General features: G+C 62.0%; 1 protein-coding gene across 2 annotated transcripts in view; it reads right to left on the minus strand.

Annotated features, from left to right (window-relative positions):
- CHCHD6 (coiled-coil-helix-coiled-coil-helix domain containing 6) overlaps positions 1 to 19,293 on the minus strand; it is a 121,783-nt gene that overhangs the window by 83,845 nt on the left and 18,645 nt on the right. For both annotated transcript variants that reach the window (XM_032458810.1, XM_032458811.1), the window contains exon 4: positions 18,448 to 18,589. In XM_032458810.1, the coding sequence (XP_032314701.1) occupies positions 18,448 to 18,589 (142 nt within the window). The remainder of the gene's footprint in view (positions 1 to 18,447; positions 18,590 to 19,293) is intronic.

Consider the following 19,293-nt stretch of genomic DNA (forward strand, 5'->3'; position numbering starts at 1 on the left):
ACTGTTCCTGACGTGACCACCAAGAAGGGCCCCAACCCGAGTCTAATCGTGAAGGAACGCTCGGGTGTACACAGGGCGGGGGCATGCTGCAGCACCAGCGGCCTGGCCCCTCAACAGCGCCAGTGCTGTGGGAGACGGCCCGGTGCCTGCGCGGCCGTTCTACAGAGCAGAGGGCACCGCGGGGACAAAGGACACACGGTGCGGACCCTTGACTGAATCCTGGGTTTTCAAAACTCGGTCATCAAGGGCACGATTGGGACGCCCAGGAAAACGGACCATGGCCTCCACGTCAGACGTAGAGGGTGGTTGCTTGGCCGTGGTCGGTAGAATGCTCTTGTTCTTGGGAGACAGGTCCATGTGGAGGTACCTGGGGACGAAACCACCCAGCAGTCACGGCAGCGTCCAGCGGGACCAGGGGTGCCCTGGGCCAGCGGGAAGAACCACGTGGCCTCCAGGAGAACCACGGCAGGGGAGTAACAGGGCTGACGCCAGACTGTGAAACTCCACGCCGGAGCAGGGACGGGAGAGTCAAGCCCCGGGAAGACGACAGACGTGGGAGGGCCGGCGGGGCTGGGCTGGAGGACAGGCGGTCTACGGAGCTGACCTGCTGAGACAGCAGCGCAGGGGCAGATCTAAGGAGAGACTCGCCACTTGTTCACTGAAGACCAATCAAAAGGAAGGGAGCTTGAATGGTGTCAGTGATGCCGTCAGACGGAAGGATGGACCTGCAGTTAGAACACATCAGTCCAGGACCCGAGGGAGGGTCGTGGGGCGGGGACCTCCAGAGGGCAGCGTGCCGGCCTACCCGCCCTCCTGCAAGGACGGCACACGCCTCCCTGCTCAAACACAAACTTGAGCGGTGGCCTGAGAATTAAAGCCAATTGCTAAAAACGAGCCAGCAATGAACAGGCTTGATAGAGACAACCCACATCCATCCTGTGAGGTCCTGTCCCACAGACGGCACGTTCCCGACTCCCTTCCCTGCCAGAAGAAAGCCATCACCCCGTGCTGCGCCCATGACCCACAGGACCATGGACTGGGCTTTGATTTGCTCTGAGAAACGAGCTGTGGTGCTGTGTACGTAATTAAACATACAGACCAGCGGCGGGAGGGGGCCGACGTGGTCAACAGAGTCACAGAGGCGCTAAAAATAGCAGCCGGCTGCAGGCTGGAGGGGGCGCCCGGGGCACCGCTGACAGGAGGGTCTGCCGATTCGCCAAGGGTCTCTTCCATTTAGCCAGGCCTTTTAATCAAGATTTTAAGGCTCCCTGTGGGCATGGAGCAGCAGCTGGTGGGCAGATGACAAACCGAAGGTTACAGCGGGGCCACAGAGGGCTCGCAGAAGAGTCCCCAGTCGTGAATTCCAGCTCAAAAACTCACCAACGACCCGCATTCCTGAGGACAGGTATCTAAACCAGAGTTTGGAACCTGGTGGGCACACAGGTTCGGACCACACGCAGCCTTTAATTTGTTTTGTTTACACCACACAGTTTCTTCTCTCTCCTCCAACTCCTTCCTCTTCTTTTTTTAAGCGTGAAGAGTCTGACACCTAAAACCCCCCATAAACCGGTGTCTCCAGCTCGGCGCCTGCAGAAGGCGTGCGAGCAAGGGTGCCTCGTGCCCACCACGCCCCGGGGACCCCGTCGCCCATGCTCACGTGCTCCTGCAGCCTGCTCGGCCACTTCCGAGCCGAACCTTCCGTAAAACCGGCTCACGTTCCTGGCCTGTGCCACCTCACGGTGCTTCCGCGACACCCTGTCGACCTTGCAGAAACCCCTCCTGGCCCTGTTTGGAGTTGGTGGAGGGGTCTGTTCACTCTCGCCACCTTGCCGGGCGCTGCAGCCCCTGTTCTGTTTGGACTGTCTCCTCAGAGCGACGCAGCCTGCTTCCTCCCCGCCACCGCCCCCACCTCAGCCCTGCTTTACTAATTTCAGGCATCCTTCTCTGGACCTTCTCCAGATAGGTCATACCTTTTTTTTTCTTGAGGCAATGTCCCCAATTTTATCATGGAAATCATAAATACTGCTGGATTTTTTTTTAAGATTTTCATCCATGAGAAAGCCAAGAGGAGGAAGAGAAACGTGTAACCACTAGTCAATTTCCAGGTGCACAAGGACACACACCAAACCCAGGTACCACAGGACACACGCAGGAAAGCAGACTAGGGCAAGCGAGAACAGTCAGCTGGGACCCGAGGAGGCAGCCGGGGCGGACCACACACCCACAGAGCCCTTGCAGGCCCGGTGACCCCAGCTCCCCTGCCCCGCCCACTAGGTCGGGTGTGGCCTCTCAGGCCCCCCCACCCGCCCCACCACTCGCTCTCCGCTGCTCCGCTCACCAGCCTCGCTGGCCTCCTGTGAGCCCTCAGATGCCCCCAACAGCTCTCCGCCCACCTTGCCGCCCCTTCCAGCAAGAGAGCTCCTGCCCAAGATGCTGTCCTGGTCGCTGCCTCACTTGTGTCACGGCCCTGCCCAAACGTCACCTCCCTGCATGGAAGAGCACAGCCAACAGGGCCCTCAGGGGTGATGACAGCATTCTGAGACCACGTGGACGCAGGAAATGCACGGAAGGAAGTGTGTGTTTCATGACTCCTGCCTCAGTCGAGAGAAAAGCATGCCCACCCATCACTCTCTGGCCCCCTGAAACCGCCGTTTCTCTTCACAGGAGGGTCACTGGCTGACTTGATCATTCCCCGCAGGCCTGCAGTGCGGCTCCCTGAACCTCCTTCCACATGGGCAGGGGCTCTGCCCCATGCACAGCAGGGCCCCACACGACAGCAGTGTGCTGGCTGCGGGGACCCGTGAGGCCACGGGGCATCCAGGTGAGGGCGAGACTGTGGCCTTGGCCTGCCAGCCCACCTGGAGGTGTGACAGAGAGAAGGGCCCTGGTTCACAGAGGGGATGCCACTGGTGAAATGAGACCCAAACTCCTCGCCCGCAGACCCACACACAGGACCCTGTGGAAACCCACCAGGGCACATGACCGGGCATGGGGGGAGGAAGGGGGGAGGAGGAGGGATGGGAGGAGGGGAGGAGGGGGAGGAGTGGGGAGGAGGGGAAGCAGAAGGGAGGAGGGGGAGCAGGAGGAGCCGGGGGTAGGGGACTAGGGGGAGAAGCAGCGGGAGGAGGAAGGGAGAAGGAACAGGAAGAGGAGCATGAGGAGGAGGAGTGGGAGGAGGGGAGGAGGTGGGGGAAAGCTGGCCCCGCCCCGCCCTAGGATGCCAGCTCCTCCAGCAGATCTCCTGGAGACAAAGGAGAAGCATTTCAATAAGTCCCTCTTCCTCCTACAAAAACTATGGATGTTCCGTCCTGGGCTTATGCAACAGGACCACAGCAATGGGGGGCTGGGGGCGGCCCTCTCCTCCCTCCTCGGACTGCAGAGTGCAGAGGGGGTCGGGGGCAAGGCAGAGGGTGGCTGAGCACCCTGGCCACCGGGAAGTTCCGGCATCCAGCGCACGCCCAGAGGGGTCGTCACCTGGAGCCCAGCAGGCAGACGGGTTCACATCCCAGCTCTGCTGCAGGACTTCGGGCTAGTGACCTGGCCTCCCGGGGCCTCGGAGTCATCTGTCAAACAGGACCGCGCTGTCCCCGTCCAGCAGGGGCACCATGAGGACACCTGAGAGACCACAGGCGAGCCCAGGCCCTGCGTCGGGAGGGGCCGAGTCTGCGCACAGAGGCGTGGGTGAGCACACCGCCCAGGCGCAGGACAGCACCCCGTACCTGAGCAGGGTCACAGCAACGAGGTACATGAGATGCTCCGCGTGCATCTCACACACACGATGACAACACATCTCAACACACTGAGTTCACGAATGGAAGGGACGACCAGTATTCTTTTATTAGACTGATGGAATGTTCCATGTTTTCCCAAGCCACACAAATATATCTGCATTTAACGAGACAGTTGTGCCTACCTGTCAGGCCTAAATAATCGGGCTGCCAAAAAAGAGCTACAGCGACTCAAATACAGATACACTGCAGGATCCCTGGGGAGCTCAGAGAAGCTACAAGATTTCAAGGGACCGTGTGAAAGACACTTCCTGACGCCCTGTGTGCGGCAGAGCCTCAGGGCTGACCCCTAGCCAGTGCTGCTAACCCAGAGCCCACAGGACCCCGACCTCATCTGGGCCTCAGTCCCCCACCCAGTAAGGGCTCAGCCAGCCAGCCCGGGACCTGCTCCCAGCTCCGGGGATCTCCAGTCGCACAGCCCCTCCCTCCCGGGTGAGCTCTGCCGGGCTGGCCAGGACCGAGCCTGCGGGGAGCTGCAGGGAGAGGCGCCCGTCTACCCTCCCCTCTAGCCTCCTCTGTGCACCCTGGACCAGAACAGCGAGCTGAGTCTCTTCCAGGGCTCGGACCCTCTCTGCAGGCCCCCACCCCAGGACTTTAGGATATGACCACTGGTTACCCTCCACCCAGCAAGATGCCAGACCCACCAAGACTGACGGCAGCCTTCCTTCCCCAGGCGGCCACCTCCTCGTCTGCTGTCCACATCTCACCTGGGGACCCTTCCGAGGGACAGCCCCCAGGCTGAAGTGCTGAAGATGCCTTCCTTCATCTCTCCTGAACGTGTCTTCTAGAAAAGGTGGAGGACGGGCGCTGGGGTGGCCTGGAACAAAATGCACCTGGAGGTGCGTGGTCCCCGAGGAGTGGGACAGCAGGGAGGGCGAGCACGCAGGGTTTCCCTCCGGCAGCGGAGCTGCTCTAAGCAGCCTGCCTGCGCTGGAGAGGAAACGTGAGGAAGAATGCTCCAGGACAGGCTAGCCTCCTTTCCCCGCTCCCTCCCCACCATCACCAGAACCTTAGGAAGAGCTCAGCCCAGAGGCGGCTGCCGGGTGTCCTCGCACAAGTGTGGACAGGGGTTCCGAACATCCCGAAGGGCCGAGTCCTGGCTCCAGAGCTGTGCTGACCATGAGCCAGCTGCTGGCCTGGCTCCTGGAGGGAGTGAAGGCCCTGAGGGCCTACAGCCTGCGGGAGCCCTGAGCTGGGCACGGGGAACAAGTATGTGAAGGAGGGGCCACTGTCCCCATTTTACAGACGGAGAAATTGATGCCCGGAGACACTGGCCTGAGGCACCCAGTGAGTGGAAGCAGCACAGATGGGGTGTTTCGGCTTTTTCTGCGACGCTTCACCTCCTCTCAGGTCTGTTCTGTGGCTCAAAGCCCTGGAGCTCTACCTGCTGTGACTGCCAGGCAGAGAAGGTTTCTGTCTCCATCCGCCTGCAAACCAGGGACTAAAGCTCAGGGCCACCGGGAGTCCATGCTGCTGCGCCTGCTCCGCCTGGGACGGGCGCCGTCCCCGTCCTCCCACCCCGCAAGGAAGGCACCCCGGGAGCCTCTCCAGCCGCCCTGTTGGACCTCAGGTGTCAGGAGGTCTGGGGACCCGACTCTTGTGCCACAGAGACCCCCACGGAAGCACCAGGCCCACGGAGCAGAGAGAACAAAGCCTGCAGCCCCTCCTCGCCCGCTGGTGCAGAAAGGCAGCCCACGAAGGCTCTGGGCAGTGTGCCTGCCTGCCGGAGGAAGGCGGGGGAGGCGGAAGAGAGGCAGGAGCGTGCTGATCTCCATCTGGGAGAAGAACGTGAGGGCCCGATAAGGCTGTGAAGACAGGGAGCTCCCCTGGAAGCGGCTCTGGCCGCCAGTGTGGACTTGGGACCCCGCCCTGCGGAGCTATGGCAGGCACGCAGGCGGGCTGCAGCAGGCCCCAGAAGAGCACCGGGACAAGGCGGGGAGAGTGCCTGGTCCCGCCCCTGCCTCCAGGACAGGACAGCACTGCTAGCAGAAACAAAAGGGAAAGGCAGAGTCTGGACACCGCCCGAAGGCTCCTTACATCCAACAACTATTTGCCATGGGAAGTCCCCATCTGGCTAAGTTACCTGGTTTCTCTGGGTCTTGAAAATCCCCAGGGCTGCCCAAACCACGGCCAGCCATCCACACACAGCAAAGTCAGAGTCTGCTCATTTTGCAAAAGGGAAGTGGGGAGAGGTGCGGGTGGTGCGCTGGCATCCACGAGCGGGCTTGTGGAGGGAACCCCCCACCTTCCCTCCCATCTGCCAGCCGGGGAGGAAGACCACGGACTCCTCCTTGGCCTTAACCCTAGTCTCTAGCAAGACGAGCGCACTGACTGACCAGCTCTGGGAAGAAAGGAGCCCTGCCCTTCGAGAAACCCCACCAATCCCCATCCTCACCCAGTGCCCCCCACCTCATCTGCAGGCAGCCAGCGACTCCTGGATGAGGAGAAGCCCTCAGGAAAAGAGGCCGCCAGGCAGCCCCACCAGATGACATGCACCAGCCCCTGGGGCAGCACGACAAAGGAGACCCCAGAACAGACAAAGGCAAGAGCCCAGGTCTCCCAACAGAAGGTGAGGGGCAGCAGGAGGTCAGGCAGGGCAGAGGAGCCAGGCCCAGGCCCTGCGACAGCAGACAGCATGGCTGGGACGGGCTGGGACGAAACGGGACGGGCCTCCCTCCCCGCCCCAGGCCTGCTCCCGCAGCCCAGCTCCCAGCCAGCCAGCAGCCCAGGGCTGCCACCTCGTGGGCCCGATGTGCAGGACAGGAAGAGGCTCAGGCCACAGCCTTGGCTCCATCCACCAAGGGCAGCGGATTGAGCCATGAGGCCACAGCGGAGTGGACGGTCAGTCTGCCGCGTGCAGCACTCTCGCACCTCCCTGCGGCATCTCCAGATGCCAGTCAGCAGGGCACCAGGCACAAGCACCGCCCCCTTTAACAGAAAGGACAACGAGGGGTTAAGTGACTGGACCGAGGAGCACAAACGGGACGCAGGACTGGGCCCAGGCAGCTTGGCTCCTGAATCCACGCTAGTCCCCGGCCTTCAATTCCAGCTGCTGGGTGTAACCAAAAACACCTCTCCACCCTAAAAGCCTAAAAACCCGGGTCTGTTCTGGCCAGAGTGCCCAGCAAAGGGGCAGATCCTTGCTTCTCCAAGGATCAGGGGCAGGAATCAAGTGAGGGCACCACAGGCAAATTCTTCTGGGGGAGAAAGTGTCTGAGCAAGTGCTGTGAGAGGCTGGGGAGACACCAGCCCTACGGGCCCCGCAGCGCTGGACGCGAGAGAGGACACGCGTTCCCTTCCAGTCCCGGGAGGCTCCAGGGAAAAGCAGAGGGCAGGAAAGGTGAGCCCGCCCTCCACCCCAGTCTCCCTCCCATCCTTCCTGAGGCTCTGGACGTCAAGAGAGGGTCAATGGCTGAGCAGGTGGGTGCATAGCGGCCCCTTCCCCTCCCAGGGGAACCGCAAGAGGCCTGGACTGCCCACCGCCCCCAGATGGAAGAGCAGAAGTACCTGGGGGCATCCTCCTCACACACTCAGCCAGAGTACGTCGCAGGCACGGGCAGGGCGGGGCGGCGGGGCAGGCCGGGCTGGGCCCGGGCTACTCTATGTCCCAGCAAGGTATGGTGTGGACGGCGGGCGGAGCACGCAAAGAGGGAGGCACAGGGGCACAATAAGAGAGACCGAAGGCAGGGCAGCTTCTTCGTGTCAAGGATCGCATGGAGGAAACATGAAGACGGAAAGTTACCAGATTTGCAGGAAAGAGTGTGTGGTTCCTGAGAACCAAGTATCAATGGACATGAAAACCAAACTGCAGTGAGTCTGAGACATGAACTATGACCTCAGGACGCCGGGCAAGCGGAGGGGGGCTGACTGCAGCGGCAGGCGGAGGAAGGGGACAGAGCAGCTTCAAGGGGACGGCCCCCCACAGACAAGGTACCTCTTGGGGGACCAGGGAGAGCAGCGCACAGGTGAGGACAGAGAAAGCTGGGTGTGGTAGGGGTTCGGGATGGCTGGGTGGGGGCACTGGGGCCCCTGGAATGGAACGAAAGAGTGTGAGGCCACAGCAAGGACAAGACGGAACCAAGACCCTCCAAGCCCAGGGCGACCCTCCAGGGGCCCTAGGGAGCCCAGAGAGCACCGTGCGGTGGGACAGGAGGACGAGGGGAAGCAGGGCGCGGACACTCCAGGGCGGGTGGACACCTGGAGGAGAGGGTTAGGGTCCAGGGAGCTGAAAATGGGGGCGGGACGGAGCAGGTTTCAGATTTCAGACGTGCCAACCGAGCAGTAAGGATGCCCGGGAGGAAGACTGACAGCAAGGGGGGCTTTAAGCTCAGGCTTGCTGAGAAAACCAGAGCTGTGATTTTGTTGAGGACCCACTGCAGTACAGACATGTTCCTAGAGGCTAAAATGCCACCTGGTTGACCCCCATGCTAAGTCCTTAAGCTGCGTGCATTCTCACCAACACTCTACAGCCGGGAAACTGAGGCATCCGACACAGGAGCAGCAGAGTGCAGCAAATGCAGCCTCACCCACGGTTCCTGCGGGACCACCCACCCTGACCACTGCAAGACCCAGGTCTCCGGGTGAGTCAGCTTCTCCTGGCCTTTAGTCCTGAACCCGGGGCAGCACTAGCCGCTGTCAAGGAGAAACAAGCAGACAAGTTGAAGGCGAGAAAAGAAAATGGCTCCAAAAGCTTTGAACCCTTTAGAAGAGCCAGTGGTCTCAGTGGCCCCATGCAGGCAGGAAGGGGCTTCCCCTGGGCTGGGACCAGGGCCAGAAACTGGGCCAAACGACCCAGCCAAGGTGAGGCTCCCAGGTAGGTATACCTGGCCACCAGTGCCCCCACGCCGGCCCAGTCCCCCGTCCCTGGAAACCGTGAGGCACAAAGCCCACACCCCTGGAGGGAAGACCAAGGAAGCCCCCCAGAAATCCAGAGGAGGGAAAAATGTAAGCGGAGAACCTGCCCTGACCAGCTGCTGGGGTCCACGTCCTACTCCCGGCTCATCAAAGCTCCCCTGAGGAGCTGAAGCACAAAACAGGCTCCCACACACCGGCCCCACAGCTGAAATCCTGCACAGGTCCTTGGACGTGCCCCCATCACTGCCCCGTGTGTCAGCAGGAAGACAAGACACGACACCATGTCCGGGCTCCACGCCTTCCGACACTCAGATCCCCGAAAACAGGTGCCGTCCAGACCGTCCACCCTTGGCTGCACACCACACCACCTGCCCGGGGACAGGAGGGGAGCAGCGGGAGCGGGCCGCGGGGCGGGGGTGGGCCTCCAGGAGAAGCCGCAGGGTGTTAGGGGAGGCGTCCGAGGGCAGAGGCAGCAAGAGCGGCAGGAGAGGGTGGCTGAGCCTGAGGCTAGGGTAGGCAGGACCCAAGGGCTCCTCACTGGGCAGGCATTCCCTCCCCAACAACTCCCCCTGTCCTAGCAGGGCATCAGAACCCCCCAGGGAAACCTTGCTGCCTCGTCCAGGAGTGGGAGCCAACGCCACCAAAAGCGCAGGCCAGGGGTTCCCCGCAGCCTCACCAGGACCCAGGGCTCATGAAAACACTCCAATCTGGGCCTCTCCTCTCCCAGCCCAAATCACAGTCAGAGTCAGGAGAGCATGCCCTGCAGGAGCGAAGGCAAGGGGCAGCACACATGGGACTGAGGAACAATGCCGGCTGGGGAGGACTGAACCTCAGTGCCCGGGCAGCCATCACACCTGCCCTCTGTGCAGAGTCCCCCACTTCTACCTCAGATGCAGCTTCTCTTCCCCTGCATTTTGGGGGAGGCTGGGAGAGCAGAGAGGAAAGCATGCACGGCCTGCCTTCCACTGGCCGACAGCAAGCTGGATGCTCTCCACTCCACACACAAGGAAACTGCGGCTGGCGGAGGCTGGGGGCTGTGTCTTTGGGCACTGAGACAGTACTCACTGACCCTGCACCCAGGTCCACAGGCCTCGAAGTGGGGTCCCTGCTATACTTACCACCTAACCAGCGTCCAGCCTCTCCTTTAACAGCATAACCCTGAATCTTGGGGAGTGGTCAAGTGTCCAGCCAAAATCACCATCCCCACCGTGCTTTCAGCCAGAGGGTGGCCCTGTGACCCAGTCCTCCTGACGAGAGTCCCTGGGGAGGGCGTCCCTCCCACATAAAATAACAAAACTTCACTAGGAGAGGCTTTGGGCCCTTCCTCCTCCCCAGCTGGAAAATGGATGTGACGCCTGGAGGCACAGCAGCCACCCTGCAGCCGTCAGAGGGAAGGAGGACAGGGACTCTGCTGATGCACGGAGCCACCATACCCGCCCAGCCTTCTGCCCCAACGACTTGTTCTTGAGATAAATACCCACCACGGTTTAAGCACCTGGGCTTCTGTCACAGCCAGGCTGCTCCTGGCCAGCCCCCGCGTCGCTCTGACCGAGACTCTCACCCTGGAGCCCAGACGCACGGGGCGTGGACCCGGCTTGGCCACTGAGTGGGCCCGGGGGGAGGGAGAGACTCTGAGACTCTTCTCCTGACCACCGCTGCATCTGTCCGCCAGGTCACCCCTTCCAGCGTCTGCATGGCCAGCCGCGGCAACGGCAACCACCCCAGAGGGCAAACGGTCTGCCGACAGACCCGAAACACTTTTCACAAAAAGGGAAAGGCACAGTGGTAGCTCCGCAAAGACTATGTAAGCAAGCCACATAAACAGACTGCAGTAGCCCTCCAGCTCCCCTCTCCCCAGCCCTCTGGTGTCCCGGCCCAGCAGTGGGCAGACGCCGGCCCACCTCCACTCCAGGGGCAGAAACGGGAAACATGCTGTGGCCAAACGGGGCGGGCAGAAGGGCCGGCCCCAGGGGACCCATGGGCATGGAGCAGGTGTCAGGGTGCGGGGCACCTCTCCTGGAAGGTGGGGACGGGGCGGAGCAGACGAGTCCTCCCAGAGGCAGGGCCGCCAGCATCCGACTGCAGTGAGAGGGTCCCTCGGGTGTCCCCCACGGCCGCTCGAGACCCACTCAGCACACAAAGGCCCAGACTCCCAGCCCCAGGCTTCAACGAGAACAAAGCAGGAGGTCCCTAAGGGGCCACTCCTGCCCCAGAGCCCAGATGGCCCAGGCCACCGCCCCCCCACCGCTGCACTTTTCCAGGGGAGGCTGTGGCCAGGTCCCTGGGCCCCAGCAGGTGCACAGAGGCCCAGGAGCCTGGCGAGGCCGGCAGCCAAGTCCCTGAAAGGCCTGGGACAAGGCTGCCCCCCACGGCGCCCTCAGTCCAGCCCGGCTGTCAGCCTCTGGGCGCATCCCATGCCAACAGACACTTTCACAGACATGGAATCTGCTAATGAGAAGCAATGACACCAGGAAGAAACCACATCAGCCGTTTGCCCAGCAAAGTCAGCAGCTAATGAGGGTTTCCAGCCTCTGTCAGCACACAGCTGAGGTCACCTGAGCTGTGCACCCAAGGCACAGGCGGGCCTGAGGGGCGGCTAGGCTGTGAAGCCCACCTGGAACGCCAGCCCCTTCCGTGAGAGCACGAAAGGCACGTCTTTACCCAGAGTGCAGTGCTCTCCCTCCCACGGCCCGGCCAGCAGGCACCTTAATCTCGGGTCCTGGGCAGGGGGTTTCTGCAGGGAGATGAAGCCCCGAGGTCTCCACTTGCCCTGCGATTCACCTTCTTCCTACTCGCGGCACGCCCAGCACCTCTCAGCTCCCCAGTCCCCACCTTCCAGGTGGTGAAAAACTGGCTGAACAAGGGGAAAATGACTTTTCCACCAAGGACACAGCACAGTGCCCCAGAGAGCGGGACAGCTGGATGGGAAACGGGAGCCCGGCCAGCTTCTCGGGGCGAGGCTGCCAGCTCACCCTTGGGTCCACAGGGCATGGCCAGCCCCCAGAGGCACCGAGACGGGCGGCAGCTCTCCGTTCTCAGGCCGGCCGGGGCTCCTGCCACAAACCTCCAACATCACACGAGCTGGGAACTGAGGGTCTGGCTTCACACCAGCCAGGTGGCTGCTGGGAGTCCGGTGCTGCCCTGGCCTCCCTGCCCAGCTCCGATAACAGCGCATCATCACCTGCCCCAACGCCGGTCCCCCAGGGCCTGGCTCCAGCAGACAGCTGGTCCTCTCTCCCAGCCACACTCAGCAGAGGGCTCCCGCCATCCTGTGAAGCTGACAAGTCCGACAAAGGCGTCGTGTGGGCAGGCGCTGTGCCAGGGACGGGCCAGCAGGCAGCAGGGGCACGTTTCAAACAGCACAGCCCCTGCCTTCGAGGACCAGTGGGACCCTCCACATCCCTCCGGGCCCAGCAGAAGGGTCCCTGCGTGGTCGCTTGCTCCCCATGTCAGTGTGGGAACTGGCTCCGTGCCTCCCGCGCCAGCCCGGGGTCCGTCAGAATACAGACTCCAGGGTGACAGGGTCTAATGCAGTGTTTCCAGTATAAGATCCAACTATGTGCCTTTTCACCAAGTTCCCAGGAGGTTCTGATGCACGGCAGGCAGGGAGCTGGGGTAGGGGAGGGACAGAGAGCAGTGGAGGCAGGTGAACGGCTGCTGATGGGAAAGCTGAGCCGCTGGGGTCCTCGGTCCTCACTCCCCCCCGTGCCTGCCACGTGCACACCTGCCACACCCACACCACCCGTGTGGAAGTCCAAGCCATCTGCCCCCAGAAACAGGAGTGTGGACGTGAGATCTGCTCAGACGTCTACGGATCGGTTCCTGCAGACCCCGAGTCACAGTCCCCAGGTGCGAGGGAAGCGGAGGACAATCAATCGTAACGTTCCCAACAACGCACAGCCCCACTGTCGCATTTCAGAGGGGCAAGCGTGCAGAAGAGGAGGGCCCGGGGACAGGCTGGAGGACTCTCCTCGTCGCAGGGCCACTCGTCCGCTTCCTGGAGCACAGGAGGCGGGCGCCCAACGTCACAGCTCCCACTCGGCCCTCATAACCACCGCGCATGCACCTGCTGCGCGGACGGCAGTCCTTGGACGGCCCGCATCTGGATTTACGCCCTCCTTCCACCCCTGCTTTGTATAAAATATATGAGAAATAAAGCCAAAGTTCTTTTTCAGTGTGTGATCAGCTACAACCATGGTTGAACCAGTTTTCAGACAAGCCGACCTACGGTTTTCCTTCCTCCAAAAGCTGTCATATCCTGCAAATGCAAGGCCAGGTTATTTTAACGTGGACCTTAAGAAGGAAAGGAAGAACCTGGGAGGCCCTGCCCTACCCCTTCCAACCAACTGCTCTAAATCCCTAAAAGAACGAAATGCACCCACCCCTGCTCTTTGAGCAGACGTGGCCCTGAGTGGGGCGTGGAGGTGGCCAGCTGCATGGTGGCTCCTTATGCGGAGGGACAGCCCTGGACATTCAGAGAGGGAGCGAGACCAGGCATATTTCCTTGCCCTTTTCACTCTCTGTGGGGCAGGAAGAGTGCGTTAAAGCAATGACAATAACAGGGAAGCATGAAACACACTCGGCATCAGCCATGAGGGCCATCTTCCCCGACTACAATGTTTAAAAGACGGGGGAAAGAGGCGGCAGGGCTGAAGGAGACGCCCGCCCTGCACAACCCCAGGCCCAGGTGCAAGGGGCCTGCCCACCATGGGAGCCAGGCTGGGATCGGGGGAAGCCCCTGGTTCCCCAGGCCCTACACCGAGCACCACACAGCAGCTGCTGGCATCCAGCGGAGGTGCAGGGAAGCACCCGGGCCTCCAGAGAGCCGGGTGGAAAGGCAGGAGAGCAGACAGGACCCTGCAGGGCTCGGATCCCAAGCCCACCCTCCCTGAGTCTGAGGGCTAGAAAAACACCCGAGCCCACGGCCTGCTCGATGACAGTGTGGACTCAGTCTCCCACACTGACGGCTGTGGGAGGAAGAGGGGCCACTCTGGGCCTGAACACGCCTCCTCGGTCTCCCTGTGCTTGCAAGCATGGTGTCCAGCACCGAGCAGAAACCACACAGCACAGAGAGCTGCAGGAACAAGAGAGGAAACAGTCAACTGAAGCAGACCCAGAGATGGCCCAGCTGCTGGAACTATCAGAGACTTTGGAAAACACGATGTTTTAGAAGGTCCACATGTACAGGCTGGGAATTCCAGCAGAGAAGTGAACACTATAAAAATGACCACGGTGAAAAGAACCAGGAGTTAAGGTGGAAGTTCATGACTCTCCCCAGAGAGCCTGGCGGGCTACTGCAGGGAAACCATCCTTTTAGAGGCCAGACGCCACCAGGCCATCCAGTTCTCACGACGGGAGTAATGACTGCTGAGGAACCGGGAGCAGCATCAGGCCCAGCCCCAGCCTCCCGAGGCCTCTGGTTCCTCGCACTTAGGAAACTAAACCCTCGGAGCAGCACTGGTCTGTCCAACCGCAGCCTGCAGCTCGTCTGCTGTGGCCTCTGGGCTCAGACGGGGCCTGCATTTTTGAGCCACAGAACAGCACACAGAACGTGCCCACGTGCCGGACCCCACGCGTGGCCCGCGAAGCCTCACAAGCTCCCGCCCTGGCCCCTGCGACGAAGCCCGCCAGCCAGACCCGGTCGGCACCACACGGGGCCGCAGAGGGGCTCCTTCTCTGGACCGCGCCCTTACCGGCCGCCGAGGTGCCAGCAGCCATCTGCGCAGGAGTGCAAGGTCTGTCTGCAGCTCAGACTGGAAGAGGCACGAGGACAAGGCCACCGAGTCCTCAGACACACAGCCCTGCCAGACCCTGTTCCCCAGCGCAGGCCCCTCAGCCCCATGTCCAGGAGAGTGCGCCCTGGCCCCCTGGCCTGGGCCGCCACCCGGAGCCCCCGGCCCCCGCCAGCAGCACTGGCACTTCTTTCCAGTCAGCTCCACGGTATCATTTCACTGGAAGGTGTGGTGCTGTGCTGTGTTTAACTGACTGAAAGCGGCAGGACTGGGAGCTGCCGTCCATCGGAGAGAAGGCCGGTGTGGGGACCTGCCTCCCTGTTTGCCAACGGGCGGCCCCATGGGGGTCTCCAGGACAGGAGGCGGCACCCCCGTGGGCTCCCGTCCCCTCCCACAGCTGCCCGCCTGCACCTGTGATTTGCCAGCGGCCACAGAGGACCCCAAATGGTCACACCATTCCCACCCTGCAGAAGTTAATCACCTGAGGAAGAGGAAGGGATGGGGGAGGGGAGGAGGGCGGGCCACCCCTCGCTTGCTCTCGTCTCGCCAGTCCTGCTCCCCCTGCAGCCGCCTCCCACTCCTGCCCTGGGGCCTTCCTTCGGGACCTCAGCCCTCTTCCTGCCTTGCCCACCACTCCCTCTGCCCCTAGCTGCCTCCGCACCCCTCCCCCCACATCACGCGGGTCTCCTGGGGGTAAGGAGACCTCCCCTGAGGCCCTGTGCAGAACCTGGTTCCAGGCGTCCAAAGGGAACCCTCCTCCTGCCGAGCTTCCAGCCCTGGACTACCCCCGCCCCAGGGCCCTCTGTCTTCTGTCCTCACCTGGCAAACTTCTCTTCAGTCTTCAAGGCCCAGCCCACATGCTCCCGTCAGAGGGCTCTCCCACCAGTAAGAGGCCATGGCTGCCGTCTCCATCCCTGTCCAGCACCTCCCTGCCCCCTAGGCAGGAAACCGGAACACTGCGTGGTCACCTGTGAGGGCACTGACCCCCCCCTTCCCGAGAGAGAGGCTCTCCCGGGCAGCAGCTCATCTCCACTCATCAGGACACCAGCCAAGTGCCCAGCGTACAGCCCGCACACGGGAACACACACGTAACACGACAGAGTCGCTGGCTGGGGAAGAATACGGGGTGCTGCAACTCCACGTTCCCAGTGACGGTAAGGAATCCAGAGGGCAGGTGGGCTCTCTCCCCAAGGAGGGCGCCGTGGCCTTCGTCCCTCCCTCCACCAGCTGTTGAAAGCTCTGCCCATCAGGAGACCCGGCGCGAGAAACCGCTCTGCTCCTTCACACGTCTCTGGACGCCAGGCTTCCTACCCCTCCAGGGGAAGCACCTCGCACCGGCTTCACGGACGGGGGCCTTCACCCCATCACGGCTGGGGCGCCACAGTCCCCACGCACAGGGACTCGCAGCAGCGCTCAGAACGGCGCTGGGTGAGAGACAGCAGCAGGTTATAAAAATGATTACTTTTCCTCATCATTAGTTTTATGAACTTTTCCCAATAACGAGCTCAATCCTTCCTTCATGCAGAAGAGAACTGAGAAGTCAATACCCTAAAAGTCAGAGGCGAAGAGAGCGTAGGCGGCACGTGTGAGAGGAGGGCCTGCGGACGAGGCTGCGGGGCGGGGGCCAGGACACTGGGCGGAGGGGCACGCCGCTCCCCCATGCCCAGGGGCAGGACTCAGGCGAGGAGCAAAACTCCCTTCTGCAACCTCCCAGGTCCTCCGGTTGCTCGTTCTCACTTAAACCCCTCACAGTACAACCTTGACACCCTCTCCGCTGAAAAGTGCCTGCTGACCACGCTGAACCGAGCGGGAGCAAGGGGGGCAGCCAGCTCCACCTCTGCCTGGCTACTGCAGAGAAGGGCGCGCTGCCGCAGGCACGGAGCACTGGACGTGCTTCCAGACCAGCCACGTCTCTCTGCACCTGCTGCAGGCCAGCAAGAGAGCACCGCCAGAGAAGTAAGGTAAGGAGGGTTACCAGCAGGCAGTCCAGGCCCCGAAAGGCAGCAGCAGACAGCCAGACCGAAGGTGTGCACCCGGGAGGTGTTGGGGGCAGCAACACGCACGGCCTCCCAGACGCCAGTCCTCCCCACTGGGGCCCCCGTGACGAACAGCCCCAGGCTGCCCGACGCCGGCCTCCCCGCTCAACACTGCAAGTCCCAAGCCAGGATCTGACTGGCTGCCCCGGGCCCCGTGCCCAGACCCTGCCCATCCCAAGGCAGGGAGAGAGACTGGGCTTCGCAAGTGCAGTCCTGCCCCAGGACACGCAGCAGGAAGCAAGTAAGTTCCTAGAAGGAGACGGGGCACCAAGTGCATGAGGAAATGGATGCTGGACGGTCAAAAAGTGGGACACCCGGAAGTAACATGCACTTCCAAACTGAAGGCAGGCACTCACTCTGCTGGTCCCAAGAACCCTTGGTTCCAAGGATGCAGCCACCCAGAGGCCTGGGGGAGACCAAGTCACCCTTCACATAAAGAAACGCACACACCTGAACCGAAGGCTCGGGTGGAACCCCCACGCTGGTGGGCGGTCTCCTCCAGGGACAGCCTGGGTGGGGGCAGGAGGGAGGCTGCATGTAACTACCACACTCCAGGTGAGAGTGTCGAGGCTCCACACCTGAAGGCCGCAGTGCCAGCCAGGTAACTGCCCAGGTGCCCACGGTTCTGCCTGATCCACACTGATGCCGGGCCCTCTCCACCTGGTTGCCGGGCGGCCGGGCCCTGCAAATGCCTGTCCTCACCCCACTCCTCTCTACTTCGCCGTTCCTCACCAGGTGGCCCTGTCAGAGAACATCACCCAACCCTGACCAGCCCCTGGGTGCCCGCCTGGGCTTCAGTGAGCTCCCGAGTCACATCCTTTCATGACAAACCTGCTGCCTCCTGAGTCAGACGCCTCTGAGTTCTGGGAGCTGCTCTAGCGGATTAACGGACCCGAGGCGGGTCATGGGAACCTCTGGTCTCTGGCCGATGAGTCAGAAGCACAGGTGCCAGCCTGGACTTGAGGACGGCGTCTGAAGTGCAGGAGCAGGATGAAGAGAATGGAGACAGTCTAATGGGACCCAGCCCTAGGGTCTGATGCCAAATCCAGTAGACGGTGTCAGAACTAGGTTAAACTGTAGGACACCCAGCTGTGTCAAGAACTCCCTGGATGTGCGGGAATAGCCCACACACTGCAGTGCGGACAATGACTCCTTACTATCGGTCCTGATTCTGCCTGGATGCCCACCCCCTCCATCCAAACGTGACTAGGAAGAGCCCCTCCTGTTCCCTCTACTGAGGGCTGGCTCAGCCAGGGCCCTGGTGCTGGGTGAGGTGGGAGGACTTCTCCTGGGCTTCCTCTGCCGCTGGGCACTGTCCTGTCTGCCTAAGACCTGGGTGGGGGGATGGCCAGCAGCGTGTGGACTGTGGCCCAGCGGGCTGCGGATGCTCCAGTGAGGTCAGCAAAGTGAAGGGGAACCCAGGCACACGATGACGCCAGGGAGCCGCTGACTCAGTCACCCGGGCACCGCGACCTCTCGGGCTGTGAAACAAGGCTGCACTTATAGCAGAAAGACCCTAATGACACCCCCCACCATTACGTGTGCTGACAGCGATCATGGCACACTTTCACGACTTGCCAGCACCCTCTCGCCCTGGACGTGCCTCCCTCCCCTCATCACCCGGCAGCTTGTGTGAACACATGATCGTCCACCACGGCCTGGACACTAGAGGGTGTGCCCAGGCCAGTCTGCACTCAGGCCACCTGCCTCTAAAACTGCCTTCTCCTGCCAGCCTGCTGCCCCGGAGCCCACGGTGGTCTCCTTCCAAGCTCCTGGCACCCGCCCCTACCCATGCAGCCCTTACACTGTCAGGTTCCAGGAGGACCATCCAATGTTCCAGCCCTGGCCAAACCAACCCGAGGCCCCTGAGACTGAAACCCAGACCAGAGGCTGCAGAGCCAGTCAGCCAGAACCCCGCTCCTCGTCCCTAGAAGGACGCCCTATCCACGGGGCAGGAGCTGGGGCTTTGGACATGTCAGGCTCCCGCCTGGCCTCCGCTTCCTGGCGCCGTGGGGTGGCTAAGGAACCCACACTCACCAGCCCAGCTGCCTGCTTCTCCTGGTCCTCGAAGCCCTCCGCCTGCGGCAGGGACGCACTGCAGGGCTTCGCGGCCGCCCCTTTCTCCCTCGTGGCCACCTGCAGCAGCTTGTCCTGGACTGCAGCCGGCTCCTGCTGAGACCTGTGTCAGGACAGATGGAGAAGCAGATGAGGACGGCATGACTGACGGAAGGAAGAGGAGGAGAGGCCTGTGCGCTCACTTCCGCCCCAGGGGCCGGGGTCTGAGGGCCAGGCCGGGGAGGGCCAGCCTCCCCTGACGACCCCTGAGGCCAGGGGACACTGTGACACCTTCTCGGCCAGAATGATACACCTGACCACCAGTGAGGAATCAGACAGCCAAGCGCCAAGGGAGAGGTTCTCAGGGCGGGGGCTCCACCCGCCACGCCGGCCCCTCCCTTCAGAGGGGTAAGTGTGGGCCCCCCACCTCCCCGGCCCTGCCTGCGGCACCAAGGTTTAGATGCAGAAGCCTTGGTTTTGATCACTCAACTGTCTGTCCTGATGTGTCCCTAACCGTCCACCTATTTCTGCTCTTCTGTTAAAATCACCCTAAGGAGCGGAAGAGGTCACTGGCGTGGAGACCCTCTCAGAAGTCTGATTTGTCAGGATGTAGCGACACGCCCGGGGAAGCGTGCAGCCCAGGGCGGCCAGGGAACACTCGTAGGTGTGACAGCCTCACCACACACCCGCAGGCGTGTCCGTGGCCTGGGTCTAAGGACTGAGGACCCACAGATGCCACCTTCAGCAATCAAAACACTTATAAGCAGGGGGAACACATGGAAGATAGTCCCAGGACTGAGTAAAAACAGCAAAATAGAAAATATTATA

This window comes from Camelus ferus, chromosome 17 (assembly GCF_009834535.1).
Source record: "Camelus ferus isolate YT-003-E chromosome 17, BCGSAC_Cfer_1.0, whole genome shotgun sequence".
In the NCBI taxonomy this organism is placed as follows: domain Eukaryota; kingdom Metazoa; phylum Chordata; class Mammalia; order Artiodactyla; family Camelidae; genus Camelus; species Camelus ferus.